Source organism: Carassius auratus, unplaced genomic scaffold, assembly GCF_003368295.1.
Source record: "Carassius auratus strain Wakin unplaced genomic scaffold, ASM336829v1 scaf_tig00214574, whole genome shotgun sequence".
Lineage (NCBI taxonomy): Eukaryota > Metazoa > Chordata > Actinopteri > Cypriniformes > Cyprinidae > Carassius > Carassius auratus.
In genome coordinates this window covers 22,778-38,857 of record NW_020527718.1, presented here as the reverse complement: position 1 = coordinate 38,857, position 16,080 = coordinate 22,778, and the positions used below count along the sequence as shown (strand labels likewise).

The window sequence follows — 16,080 nt, the reverse complement described above, 5'->3', positions numbered from 1 at the left end:
TGTTGAACCTGTGTTTTTAAATATTCATAATTCCAATTTTGGAGGGAATGTTTGTAGAGCTTGATTGCTTTAATTTTAAAGTCTGATTCTTCACCAGTGCCAGATGAATCTGAGTAACAAACATTCCCATGGGATCCTCTAAAATCCCATTGATAAAAAAATCACACTTTTCCCACTGTAGCTTAGGGTTGGTTTATTTTTATTTTTTCTGAAGCCACTTAAAATATATTACACTGTATTAATTTGACCACCTACTGTACTTCCTTCTCTCTGACCCCTGAATTAAATGCGAAAGTTCATAACCTTTTCATGACTAATGGCTGATTTATTTTAACTGATTTATTTAGTCTGTCTTATAAATATGCAACATAACAGACTGCTCATTACAGTCCAATACTAAACACAACAGTTCACTTAATAGCACATTAGCCTCCATATCATGACTATTAGTGCTCATAAAATACATTAAATGCTGAATATCACTCATACTGCCATTAGTGTTCATAAAAGCACATTAAATATTGAACATTACTGTCACTGTTGTTATTCTTCATAATATTACCACCGTTCCAATCATAAGCACCATAACAGTGCATTTAATAATGCTTTATATCACTACACTTCATATAAGCTTATAAAATACTGAATGTTGCCATTACTGTCATAGGTTTTAAAAACAACAGAGTAGATACATCACCATCTCTCTCTCTCTCTCCTCTCTCTCCTCTCTCTCTCTCTCTCTCCAGCAAGAACTTTCGTGCATTTCTCTGCATGGAGGTGACATTTTTCTTCTGAGATGAATTCAACCTTACTGACACACTGAACTACAATCACTGGATTGCTTCTGGACGGACGCTGAATCGGGACACTTTCAGTCACCATGCTGGGCATTCACTTAGAAAAGAAATGAATTATTTAAATGAAACATCACCTGAGACTAACCTTGGGGATTATGATTATATTTTCGCCGATGAGACTTATAAACTCCTGACGTTCACCATCGGATCTATCGGTGTCCTGGGCTTCTGTAATAATATCATCGTGATTATTCTCTACTACAGGTTCAAGAGACTCCGAACACCAACTAATTTGTTAATAGTGAATATAAGTGTCAGCGATCTGCTGGTGTCAATCACCGGAGTTAATTTCACATTCGTCTCGTGCGTGAAAAGAAGATGGATCTTTAATTCTGCCACATGTGTTTGGGATGGATTCAGCAACAGTTTATTCGGTCAGTTCTAATGTATCGATATAGTCACCCAAGTTTTCAAGCAGCTTAGCCTACTTTGAATTCAAACAAAGTCGTTCGTAGCCTAACGTTACATGTTTATTTCCAACGAATGTTTACTTCTTTAGATCAAGAAAGACAGGTCAGACCTTGAATAGCCAATGTGTTTGTCTCCTAATGCTGTTTGGTCATTGCTGTCATTTCGTCTTTTATATTGTATTTTATTGATCTGTTATCTGAATTTTTTTCGTAATTTTTACAAGTGTTCTCGGTCAGTTGTCAATGTGGTGAAATGGTCGTATGTGCTAAACAGAGAAAATGTTAAAAGAAACAAAACGCTGCGATATGTCACAATTAACGAAGCATTTCGACTGCATTACGGAACTTGGCGCTACGAAATGGTCCAGAAAGTACAGTTATTTAAAAACAATATTAGAAATGATCGTTGCTGCTTCATTCCTATAATAGGTATAACGTGCTTTACCACAGAAACAAAACCGGACAAATAAACTATAACGTTTTATTTGGAACCGACGCAGTGAACAGCGACATTACTTCAGACGTTGTTGACCATAACTGCACGACACTTTGCTTAATACAATTGTGTTTACGTTATTTCAGCTTTGTAAATGTCTAGACTTTTTGAATGGGCGCGCGAGACCTTTCTCACTCGTCGCGACAAAAGAGCGGGAGCGATTCTGACAGGATTTCTGATACTTACCTCACGACAAATTTTATTAATAACTTCAAAAAAGCTATGGGAACAACACTTTGTAGTACAGTCTTAAGCTTTAGGCAGATCATCTGGAAGGAGCTATGCAGCGAAAGCGCTGGTAATAAAACTAAAAGAGCTGCATGTAATATAGCAGCTCAAAACATTTGGTCTTGCAAGGACTTGAGCTAATTTTGTGGTCTCTGACTTGATTATAGGCTACTTTTAGAATCTTTGTAAATCTGAGAACTTGAAATATTATTGAGAAATCTTTTTTAAACAGAGACTGGGGCTTTGTCTTAATAGGAAAAGGCAATTCTTTCCTACAGCAAATGATTTCGTATGAACATCTTACTCATTTAGCACGATCTAATTCAAGTTATTTAGAGCATATCAAATTATCTAAAGGAAATGCATGTTTTCCTCATCTAATCATATCAGATAGCTTCACAGTCTTAAGAACATTTATGCTTAATTTGATTCACTTGATCATGTGACCATTTACAACAACAAGCAAACAAACAATCCAAGCATCCATAAACAACTATGACACATTTATTGGAATAAAAGTCCATCTGGCGCATGGAAAGATGAGGTTGAATGGAGACACATAATTGCACTTTAATGGTCCAGAAATATCTAGCAGAAGATCAACTAAGCATCTGTGAGAGATTATGCTTTGAGGAGAATACCATAATCTCATTTCTGAAAGATAGATGGTCATTTTAGGCATCTGCTCCCCCAAGGTCACACCTGATGCTATTTTAAATCCAAATATTATCATCACACATGATTGCTTCTGTACTGCCTCCTTTGACCCATTTAGATGTGAAATTGGCTGCGTTTGATAAAAACATTTGTGTCTATGACCTCCATTTGTGCTCCCTTGAGAGCTTACTCATTTAAATAAAAACAGTTTTGATGTAGCTCAGTGTGCAATACTGCATTATATTCTACATCAGATTTACTAATCCCAGTTCTATGAGAAGTAAAAAGAGGTCTGTGTGAATACATCTGACAGCTGAGAGGAAACACGTTAGTGCTGCTTCCCCACGGGCCTGCCTCTGTCACAGAGGACTGTGGATGTCTGGGTAATTGGGGGAATGTGTCTGTGAGTTTCTTGCCAGAGGAGTCTCTGCAGATACTGCAGTTCAGAGAAACTGTTATTTACTTCTAGAAATGATACCAATTACTAATCCATCATCTGTTGAACGTGAAGCTGTTTGCTGGGAGCTTAATTTCTGTAAAAGAGAGAAGCTTCATTGCTTTTTATTTATATTTATTTATTTAACGCTTTTCACAATGCACAGCTTTACAGAAAATCATTAATGCCAATTTTTATTGTAATGTTGTTTACATTTATAGTTGGGTGTATCTCAAAATCTTTCAAAAACATGGTTATATATGTCTTAAGAATCTTAAAAGAATCCACATCTAGTACCATTAGCACACAGGGGCGGACTGGCCATCTGTGTGATCTGGAGAACGGCCGGTACTCCAGGACGGGCGGCAGGCCTGCCCACTACCCACCACGCACGCAGTCATCACCTCATTCAGACTATAAGTCGCATCAGTCAAAAAATACGTCATGACGAGGAAAAAACATATAAATCGCACTGGATTGTAAGTCGCATTTATTTAGAACCAAGAACCAAGAGAAAACATTACCGTCTTCAGCCACGAGAGGGCGCTCAATATTTTTAGTGGTAGCTCCCTCTAGCCACTATAGACAGTAATGTTTTCTATTTGTTCATTTCTCTCGGTTCATGTCAAATTAATTTTGATAAGTCGCACCTGACTATAAGTTGCAGGACCAGCCAAACTATGAAAAAAAGTGTGACTTATAGTCCGGAAAATATAGTAAGTATGGAACATGAGAGGAGAAAGAGTTACTTGCTAGGGATGATGTTAGGAAGTGATATTCAGGTTGCTACATTTTTAATGATTACAGTAGTTAAAACAGCTAAACTTCAACATTTTAGCTGTAAAATGCCCAGTGTTTGGAATAACGGCGTTTAAAAGAACGGCGTTAGGTAACGACGTTATTTTTTCAGTAACGGGGGTAATCTAACAAATTACTTTTCCCGTTGTTACAACGCCGTTAACCTTACTGAACGTTAAATGCGGTGCAGTCAGGAGCAATCCGATGAAAAACTGGCATTTTCAAGGTGGAGATATAAGCACTACTTCAAATTCATTGTGGTCAAAGGCAAGAACGTGCATGTAATGTGTAACACGCATCTACAAAGCTAGTGGCCAAAAACACTTTTCTTACAAAGATAATACTTGAAGTGCAGAATAAAACTCTTGCTGTCTGTTGACGTGCAATAAATATCGAAAACTGCAAAAAAACAAACAAATTCTCTGACACATAGCAACTTTTATTTTATTTTTTTATTTTATTTTTTTTTATACAGTAATGCAAATAGTTACTTTCCCTGGTAACAAGTTACTTTTTGGAACAAGTAGTGAGTAACTATAACTAATTACTTTTTTAAAGTAACGTTCCAAACAGTGAAAATGCCACATGCAGTAGCTAATATTAAGAAATATTTTGTGCTTTTACTTTTAAAAATGTTGTTAACATCATGACGAGGCTATAACAGTTACTGTTATAACAGCATATTATATAATCTATTCCATGCTATCTTGGAATATTTTTTTTTATCCATTTCATAATTTGTTTATTCAGGTTGAGCTTAGACTAAGAGCAGAGAAAGACACTCACAAGAGTTTTTTTTTTTTTTTTTTTTTTTGTCAAACCACTCTCAGAAGAAGACAAAATACCTGACAGTACGGAGAGTTTTTAAGTTGAGTGTTTAAATCAACAGTACACAAAGATGGCGCAGACAAACTGTTGTCGAATTTCCGCGCGCCGATTGCTTTGGGCTGTCCCTGTCCACGAACATAACCAGGTGAGCAGATCACTCTCTCACTATTTGATTGCTCTAGTCTTTACCCAGACAGCAAGCAGTTTCGTGCCAGAATGGCCCAGATGTGGTCCGGTTCTGGGCCGAAACTGCTTGCTGTCTTGGTATCCACTCATCATCATGCACCAATCAGAACACATGAGAACTCTTTGACCACAGCTGCTGTGCTTCAAAAGCTCTTGCAGCAGCTCAACACTGGTTTTCTCTGAGATGGTCAGATCACATCAGATTGTGGTTAATCTTGTATATCATGACTTATATCTACTCTTCCTCTCCCTGCAGTTTGGTAATATAAAGATTCCTCCTTTGAACTCCCACCTCTTCTGTGGGCTTTATTGTTCTGGGTCTGAATTTGGGCTCCTGGGATCTAAAAAAAAAAAAAATTTTCAGTCTCCAAGGTGAACGTTATGACAACACACTCTTACAAAAAAGGGTTCATTGGGGTTCTATATAGCACAAAGGTTATTTAGATTATTATTTATTCATATTACATTATTCTGCAACATTTTGTATTTGTAATTAAATTATTGTTTGTAGTAACTTAATATCACATTTTAATCATTAATGATTTTTGGAGAATGATTCGCGATCCCCAAATTGGCTCAAATGATTCGCGAACCCGCTTTGAACTCCCGAACTGACTCAAATGATTCGCGAACCCACTACGAACTCCATAACAGACTCAAATGATTTGCGATTCCCAAACTGACTCAAATGATTCGAGATCCCGCTACGAACTCCCGAACTGATTCAAATGATTTGCGATCCCCAAACTGACTCAAATGATTCGCGAACCCGCTACGAACTCCCGAACTGATTCAAATGATTTGAGATCCCCAAACTGACTCAAATGATTCGCGAAACCGCTCCGAACTGAATCAAATTATTCGCGAACTCGCTTTGAACTCCCGTACTGACTCAAATGATTCGTGATACCATCGAACTCCCAAACTGACTCAAATTATTCGCGAACATGCTACGAACTGAACTGATTCAAATGTTTTGCAATCCCCAAACAAAACTGACTCAAATGATTCGCGAAACCGCTCCGAACTTCCGAACTGACACAAATGATTCGTGATCCCAATGATTTAAATGATTCGTGATCCCCAAACTGACTGAAATGATTCGCGATCCCGCTTCGAACTCCCGAATTGATTCAAATGAATCGCGATCCCGCTACGGACTCACGAACAGACTCAAATGATTCGCGAACCCGTTTTGAACTCCCGAACTGACTCAAATGATTCGCGAACTCGCTACGAACTCCCGAACAGACTCAAATGATTCGCGATCCCGCTACGAACTCCCGAATTGACTCAAATGATTCGCGATCCCGCTACGAACTCCCGAACAGACTCAAAAGATTCACGAGCCCCAAATAACTGACTCAAATGATTCGCGAACCCGTTTTGAACTCAGAAAATGACTCAAATGATTTGCAAACCCGCTTTGAACTCCTAAACTGACTAAAATGATTCGCGATCCCAATGATTCGTGATCCCCAAACTGACTCAAATGATTCGCGAACCCGCTTTGAACTCCCAAACTGACTCAAATGATTCACAATCTGAAGTTCCCATCCAAATCAAATGACACTGCCAGCGCTTCTATTGACTTAGTTCTCTAATTTCGAGTGGATCTTTTATTTTTATTCAATAGCATTACAACATTCATGTTTTTGTTTTATTTACTTTATTAACAAATGTATGTGTATTAGCAGCGTTTGCTCAAGTTAAAGCAGTTGTTAACATGAACATCTGCTGTTTATTTATCATGATGTGTAAAGCATTAAAATCTGTATTGTTTCATTTGGTTAACTGCAAGCGTTAATCTCTTAACTTGTGGGAGGACGCTAGCAAACAGAAGCCTTCTTTGTTTACATTAGTTCAGAGGAAAACGCAGCCCTGAAGAGTTTTGTAAATAATAGTAGTATTATAAATAGTAGAATTATAAATGAATAATTTGCTAGTTTCATTTGTAAATGAAAACACTAATTTATCACAAAACGTTAATATTATCAATTATATATAGTTAGCTTATATGAAGGAATGAATGAATAAATGAATGATGCATTTATATAGTGATTTATTGTGTATTGTTGTCCACCCAAAGCGCTGTACAATCATGTGAAGGGTCTCTCCTCAACCACCAGCAGTGTGCAGCATCCACTTGGATGTATTATATATATATACACCGTATTTTCCGGACTATAAGTCGCAGTTTTTTTCATAGTTTGGCTGGTCCTGCGACTTATAGTCAGGTGTGACTTATTTATCCAAATTAATGTGACATGAACCACGAGAAAACATTACCGTCTACAGCCGCGACAGGGTTCTCTTGGTTCTTGGTTCTAAATAAATGTGACTTATAGTCCAGTGCGACTTCCGAACTGACGCAAATGATCCGCGAACCCGCTACGAACTCCCGAACTGACTCAAATAATTTTGCGATCCCGCTCCGAACTCCCAAACTGACTCAAATGAATCACGCTCTGAGCTCTATTGGCTTAGTTCTACCAGAAAGACTCGGGAGGTGTAGATGACACTGAAGTATTTATTTACAAAACATACGAAAAACAGAATTAATTTGGCGTAGGCCCCATCCGTAGCGTGGATCTGAAGATTGTAGATACCAGCTAATCCTGCCGAAGATGTAGGCAGGGCGGAGCCTATCCCAAAAGAAAGAATGAAAAATGTAATACGCACCTAGATGAAGTATTTCTTAGAGGATCCTGGAACGTGAACAAAAGAGATAAGTTGAGATAATTAGCCAGACATGAAATACAACATCATATTATAGCTAAAGTAATGGCTTATATGTAAGGGAAAAGGGCCGCAGAGCCTCAGAGCGAGAGGGGTCGCGAGAGGGTTCGCAAGAGGCCAAACAGTGATAGGGGCCACGATAGGCCAGACAGTGATAGGGACCACGATAGGCCGCAGAAAAATGGGCCACAAATGAAAACAAATTAAATGGGCCACAAATGAAAACAGCCCCGGCGGGCCGCAAGGGGAAGGCCAGAGAAACAGACTGCAGAATGAAATGGCACTTATATAGGCAAACGGAGGGGAAGTCACAGAAGAAAGGCTAAGTTAAGCCAACGAAAATAAAGATTTTTGAGAAAAGGGATATGAATAGTATTTCACCACCACCAGTATTTGCAAATAGATCACCTTGAGAACGTCTTGAAATTATTTGCTGAGCCTTCGAGATGAATTTCTGTTCGGGTCTAATGTAGGACTCAAATGCTGAGGAAGACCATCTGCCCAGTAACTTGATTGTTGATGTTGGAATTCCGTGCTCAGCTGCAGTAGTGGCCGCGCATAATCCTAAAGGAATGTCCGGTGTATTGAAGTGGCGTCAGTTTTTTAAAACCGTAGCTAAATGAGCGCTAAACCAGACCTTAGTTATGGGAGCGCAGTTAGGTAGAATTAATAGAGGAGATCGGAGAGAAGTGCGGAGAAAAATTTTTAGATATTTAATCATGGAGGAATAAGGGCAAAAATGGTAATCATTTTTATATAGTGACAGAGATACTCCTGATCCCATAGAGTCGTTCTTAGAGTGCTTAAGGAAAATAGTAAAGAAATTACGTGAAAAGCGAATGTCTGAAAGAGACTGATCTCGTGAAGATTCGAAATGCTTAGATTCCGACGTGAATTAGCTGTTAGGAACAAAGCTTCCAAGAGGACGTTAATAAAACTAGAAAATAAACCGTTGCATAGTGACGTTATTAGCTGTTTAAGGAAATAATGGGTAGGCGTTTATCATAGGTTTTAACAAATTATTTTGTTATACCTTTAAGGAGCAAACGCATGGCTGGGACGTTAAAAAGACTTGGATAGCCGGGGACTTATGATATCTGCCAAAGATTTTTGGACTACTCCGGCATCCGAACGCGAGTCTGACTGCAAAGTAAAATTTTGCATTCCATTTGACACCAAAAAGAGCCCAATCAGAGGGATGAATTGGTATCATTTTAAAAGCATCCGTGATATCACCTTGGCCGGCTAATTTGATTAACTGAAAAAGGTTCGGAGGGAATATATTCATACAGCAATAGAATCAGAATGGGGAGAAGACATGTCGAAAATCAACCGTTTTTCCCTTGAATATTTGCGGGTAGCAACTCTGAGCGAATTAACTCATTTTAATGTAATAAATTCATTTTAAGACAGCATGGAATAGATTGTATAATATGCTTTTATAACATATATAATCTATTCCATGCTATCTTGGAATAAAACCTGTTTTGTTTTTTGTTTTTTTTTACATTTCATAATTTGTTTATTCAGGTTGAGCTTAGACCAAGAGCAGAGAAAGACACTCCAGCTCAACTTTAAATTACTTTTAAGCGCCCCAACGTCAGATTTTGTTTTTTCTTTGTCAAACCACCCTCAGAAGAAGACAAAATACCTGACAGTACAGAGAGTGTTTAAGTTTAGTGTTTAAATCAACAGTACACAAAGATGGCGCAGACAGACTGTTGTCTAGTTTCCGCACGCTGATTGCTTTGGCCTGGGTTTAGTCAAAGTCCAGGGCCGTTTTTTATTCCCAGTCCATCCCTGTTAGCACATATCGTATTTTATCTTTAAAAATGAATTTTGTCCAGACAGGATGATCCTTGTAAATGTTTAGTGCCATAGTGAGAATCCTAAAAGAATCCTAAAAAAGAATTATGAGAATGGCAAACACAGTTTAATGAGAATTTGAGGACAGAATGTATCTATCTATTTAACTTTTTTTATTTCTCTTCTCATCCTTTAAGGGATCGTGTCCATCATGACTCTATCCGGTCTGGCGTATGAGCGCTACATCCGTGTGGTTCATGCCAAGGTCATTGACTTCCCCTGGGCATGGAGGGCCATCACGCACATCTGGCTGTACTCTTTGGCCTGGACTGGAGCTCCTCTCCTGGGATGGAACCGTTACACGCTGGAAGTCCATCAGTTGGGCTGCTCCCTCGACTGGGCTTCCAAAGATCCCAATGATGCTTCCTTCATTCTCTTCTTCCTCCTCGGATGCTTCTTCGTCCCTGTGGGTGTCATGGCTTACTGTTATGGAAACATCTTGTACACTGTGAAAATGGTGAGGAGAACAGGCGCAACAATGGGCTTAGCTATAATAACAGTCATTTTCTCACTGGCCAGTCTGGATGTACCAGATATATATTTCCTGTTACCTGATGCACTAGAAACATACTAACTACTGAGTTTTCTACCTAGATAGGAGGTTCTTCATAATTGCTTCCATAGATAAGGTTTTGCATGTGCAAAGTTGATTGAATATTTGCTAATTGTATTTTTTTTTTACTCCTTTGTTGAATTTCCTATTTCAAATTTATGTGGGAGGACAAACTTACTTGATCGTCCCACTTCATCGATTTATCAGTCCAAATTTATCAATTATTAGTACTATAATGGTATTGCAAGCCATTTTTCATTCTTTGTACGCAAATAATTTTAAACATAAACGGTGCAACAGTTTCAAACTTAAGAACTATTTTCACTTGATTGAGCTTCAAATTAAATATTATTTTAATGATTTCGATTGTCAAAAGTCTCTCAAGTACTTACCCCTTCCCCTACCCCTTGGAGTTTCATAACTCCAAAATCATCACCCAATATGGCATTTCAAGGGAATTTCATTCAGTTCTTCAAAGTGTCTACAATCCCATCTAATTAAAAACTATAGTGTGTTTCACAATTTCAAATTTTATTCCAAATATATTTTATCGACCCTTAATTGATCTCCAAAAAATTTTTCCTCACTTGTCATCTCATTTCTGATCTGTGATTTGCATATGGCACCTTACAGTTTCTTTCTTTCTGTCTTTAACCTTCATCATTCTCTCTTGTTCTTTTATAAACACACTGTCAAGCCGCTGAGATTTATCAGTGCATAGGTGCCGACATGCTGCTGTTTAATGGGCTCTTTCCACTAAAAGCCATATTGTCTGAAAGTGCCTTCAGCAAATGAGCAAGCGACGGTGATTGTGTATGTAAATAGCTTGCGATTTTCATCAGCAGTTACTGTGCAACAGATTTTATCGGTGTGCTGTCCAGATGGGGGAGAACATAACCGCACCAACATGAGTGATTGTGTGCTTACCGCAAACTGAAGTGTGCAGTCTTTTCTCTTATCTTAGCTTTGTGTACAGAGGCAGCTTGAATTAAGCTATTTGTAGGTTGATTCCCATGGAAAGCATTCTGCCCAAAACAGTAACACTGCTTGATCCAATGGCATATGTTTGGGACAGGGCGAGTGTTCTGCAAAAACTGTTATGATTTTTTATAAGTGGTCCAAAAATGTCACACTTCACCTGTAAGCAGTTTATGTGTACATTTGCCTTTGAGCTTGTGTGTTAAACTTTCCAAAAGGTTTTGCACACAAAGAAAAGACTATGCTATTTATTGACTATGCTATAACAGGCATGATTAATATGATGTACCTGCCTGAGACTCCAGTCATTCTGTGGCATAGGAAATATTTATTTAATAGAGTCTATTTAAGAGAGAGTTTATTTAGCCTGACATATGGACAGTTTTGCAATTCAGCCAAGGTACTTGCGATTCATTTCAATCACCACACTGCAATATTCACTATCATTTAAACGTTTTTAAAGAAGTTTTTTTAAGAAATTAATGCTTTCATAATATGAGTTAATTATAATAAGAGATGTTTCTTGAGCAGCGAATCAGCATATTATAATGATTTCTGAAGGAACTAAATTACATTTTTATATATTAAAATAGAAAATAAAATAAAAATTAAAAATTAAAAAAATATATAGATTTCATTGTACCTCCAGTGTGTTTGATCGGTTTCTTGATTATTCTCTTCCTTATGAGTAAATATAGTTAAGTATGCCAGGAACTGCTTGGAAAAAATACATAAATGATTCAGGAAATAAATAAATACATACATGCATACATTGGTGAATCAAGCACCTGAATGAATCAGGGAATCAATAAATGCATGAATGAATAAGTACAATTTGAAGTTATTCATACAGTAGAATTGTATACATTGATATTTTACAACATTTTAAAGCATATTCCACCAAAGGGCAGTTTAATATTAACTCGTAAATTAAAAAGTTATTTAAATGTGGCCAGTCAAAGGCAATAAATTACACACTTAAATTCATACATACTTATGCAAATCTTAAGCTAAATTCTTGATGTCATTTAATCTAAAATAATGATTAAATCTTTGAATTAACGATGGATTTGTATATACCTGGCATTGTCAGTAGCATGACAGTTTTAATTGATCCATGACAAAAGGAAAAACAGCTGTTCACATCATCACCATTGCGCCCCCAAATGCTGACCCAGTTCTGTGTCAGTTACACAATGCCAGGCATCTTGAGAGATGCTCAGTCAAACTCAGCTAATTTTATTGCCATCCTTGCAGCTGCATAATGATGAATGAATGAATGAATTAACGAATGAACGAATTAACGAATTAATGAATGAATGCATGCCTCAGAGAACATAATGTGTTTAATTAAAGATGCATCATTAGAGATTTAAAAGCATGATGCTTTCAAGCAGGGCAGCATAGGACCTCCATCCAAATCCATTCACCTTGGTAAAGTATATCTTTATCATCAGCAAACATTATGTGCAATATTCATTTAAAGTCTATTGTCAGCCTATAGTCTGGCTATGGAGTTTTTTCTATGAACATATAGATTGTTGATATGGTTGTATGAATTGGGATAAGTTTTATTGTCAGAATTAATTTGACTGATAATCAGTGCGGTGCTAGTAATTCTATTATCAATGATCTTTTCTGTTCCCTAGAATAGTTTTAGAATTCTGATATTTATGGTTGAATTTTGTATTATGTTTAAATTTCACCCACATTTTTAGCAATGTTATTTTTGCAGCATATCATTATTTTTGCATGTCCTTTTCTAGTTTTTAATTTTCCTTATGAAACAGATTAAAGAAAATCTTACTTTTCAAATCATTTGTATTAAAACTCATTTTTAAAAAACACAGAACTGAGTTCCCAATACTACTGTCATCACAAGTGTTTTCTAAGATTTCAAAGTCTTTTAGAAAAGCATTTTTAAATTACAGTCTAAAAGCTTTATTAGGTCTCAAGATCTAGATTTTTTTTCCTTTTCTTTTTAATGATATACACATTTTTTCACACGGTATCAAAAATCAGGTTGACTAAAGCCATGTTCTTTTTTCCAGGACATGCAGTAATATATTCTTTAACATGAAGACGTTTTAATGACAGAATGTCTTTGTTCTTTTCCTGTAGCTGCGCTCTATCCAGGATCTGCAGACTGTTCAGACAATTAAGATTCTGCGATATGAGAAGAAAGTGGCGGTGATGTTCTTAATGATGATTTCCTGTTTCCTGGTGTGCTGGACACCCTATGCTGTGGTCTCCATGATGGAGGCTTTTGGCAGGAAGAGTGTCATCTCCCCCACGCTTGCTATTATTCCCTCTCTCTTCGCCAAATCCAGCACTGCCTACAACCCCGTCATCTACGCCTTCATGAGCAGAAAGGTCAGCAGAGGTCACTTCATTCTGATGGAAGGGTATTATTTAGTCAGGTCTGGTGATCCTAACAGAGACAAACTTTACAAGTCAACATCCAGGTTTTTTGTGAACTGTCAAATTGTATTAGAGATAACCTTTGATATTTTAAATAAATGTAGAGTAACAAGAAAATAAATAAATATTCCTTTAAATAATTAATAATAATAAAAAAAACAATTAGATACTATTTTATGCTTCATTTAACAGCATATTTTATCTGTTTTATTCCATGTATTTTGGAGTAGAATGATTTTTTAATGAAAAATATTTTAAAAAGTTAGAAAGATGAAAATCTTTACTATATTACAATTATTCGTTTTTTCCTATTGTTTAATATTAAAGCAATATTAAATGTTTTTCATCACTGATCATTTAATTTAGTATTTTATGAAATGTGGAATTGCTCAGACAGAGTCTCATACTTAAAGTAAAACTGAATAAATAAAGATGTCAGCAGAATGTAGACTGGAAAAAAATATATTTAATTTTTTTCAAGGTTTTAAATAAAGATTATTAAATTAACTTAAAATTTCCTATTTAATTCAGTCTTACATGCTGTTTCTTTGTAATTATTTGTGAAGTTTACTAGCAATTTCCTGGCAAATCAGTATTAAAATAAAATCCTAACCCAATTTGTTTTCAGAGTATTTAAACAAGCGATAAAATTTGGTTTATAGTCTTTGTAGCGTTTATCTGCATTAAAAAAAAAAATAATTTAGACATTGTGTTCATAAATTGCTGGTTAATTTCACAAATAATTACAAAGAATCTGCAAGCAACACATTGAATTAAACATGAAATTTTGAAGTAGAAAAACTGATAGTATTTTGTTGTGAAAAGTGTTTTAATAATCTTTATGTGTGTGTGTATATATGAAACTTACTTCTCCTTTTTTGTGATTGGTCAGTTTCGCAGGTGCATGTTACAGATGCTGTGTTCCCGTCTGGCCACTCTGCAGCACAGCATTAAGGACCGTCCCCTCGCCCGCATCGAACGCCCTGTACGCCCTATTGTGATGTCACATAGCCGTCCTGACCGGCCCAAAAAGAGAGTGACCTTCAACTCATCCTCTATCGTATTTATCATTGCTAGCAATGACACTCATCCTCTGGATATTACCTCCAAATGCAATGATGAACCAGACATCAATGTAATTCAAGTTCGACCGCTTTGACACTTGCCACTAGTGCCATTGAAGAATGACGGTGGAGTTCATTAACATCACACTAATTTCATGTTTATAATATACAAAGGATACAGAATCATGTTATTTATACATAACTATGGAAAAAAGTATTTTTTAATTGTTGTAGCAGTAATGAAACATAAACAGACTTTTTTGTGTTCCCAATCAAGATTTGTGTGAATTCTGTCAACTGTAAATGCTGTAAGTATTTGATCAATTGTGTTGCTTTTCCATCTTTTCGGACACTGAAACTTCCAGCTTCACCCAGTTTCATGGGATGGTGAGATATCCGCAGCTTAGATTGCTCTGTCCATGAGCAGAATACATTAGTGAGTGTGCTCAGATAGATTAGCAGCACAATGTTAGTACAAGGACGGGACATTTGTCAAAGACTGCAGCACTTTGTACACAACGTCAGTCAAGTCCACAGCGCCCCCTGGAGGAAGCACTGTGTGTGTCCTATTTGACAAACAAGCCAAACATCACTATTTCTTCTGCTCAATATTTAGATTAGGGCTTTGAGCGAACCCCTAAATATCAAACTTGGTTGAGTTTACCTCAAATTTCTTTGCTTCTTGAGAAGAGCTGTGTTTACACTTTTCTGTTATAGAGAATATACTTAAGATTTGCAAGGGTGTAGAGATGTTCCTCATTGCAGAACACAAGATCCAGGGGGCAAGCCTGGAATCCAGATCCAACTCAACCTGCACCTGACATGTCCCTAAACCCACCCATCTCCACCCCATAGATGTGGATCCAGCCTCGCCCCCTGGATCTGTGTTCTGCAGTGAGGGCCTACTGGAGGTGTAGCAAAGGTTTGAGTTTGCCATTGGTGGGTAGATGACGCAGACAACAGACATTTAATTGATTGATCAAAATTATTGTTACAATTTAGAAGTTGTTGGATTTTAGTAGTGACATTCTTAAATCCGAAGTTCCGATCTGAATCAAATAAAGATTCACGAACCATCATTTCAGATAGGGACTTAAGAGTTTAAGGCTAGAAGGGAGACAGCTGTGGCTTCTGGGTATGTGCATATCAATATAGATTATTTTTTGTCGCACTGTACAACATTTCCTATTCTTGCATCATTGTAAAGGGTAGTTTAGGATTGGGGTAGGTGTAGATGTTAATAAAACACAATCTAATAGGAAAAAATAAAAATGTATTATTATTTAACAGTCAGAGCTGTATTTATCCACAAACGACTTCGGAGCGCAGTTCGCGAACCATTCAATACACAAACCCACTTCGAAATTCTGATCTGAATGAAAAGATTCACCAAGCCACATTTCGAAGTCTCGATTTGAATAAAATGATTCGCGAAACTTAAAGTTTCCAAATAAATAACGAACTCACTCTGATTTGCTTTTCGCTCTTGGAAGTCCCGATCTACATTAATATGACCAACTGCACCTCAAAATGCATCTTAAAGTGGAACAATTAATAATCAGC

General features: G+C 36.9%; 1 protein-coding gene across 1 annotated transcript; it reads left to right on the top strand.

The window, feature by feature from the left end:
- The first annotated feature begins 813 nt into the window (after nt 1-813).
- Nucleotides 814-15,857, top strand: opn3 (opsin 3). Its single transcript, XM_026257942.1, has 4 exons — nt 814-1,231; nt 9,639-9,958; nt 13,154-13,405; nt 14,346-15,857. Exons 1-4 carry the CDS (start codon nt 907-909, stop codon nt 14,610-14,612), a joined length of 1,164 nt encoding a protein of 387 aa, XP_026113727.1. The 5' UTR covers nt 814-906; the 3' UTR covers nt 14,613-15,857.
- Nucleotides 15,858-16,080: the final 223 nt, after the last annotated feature.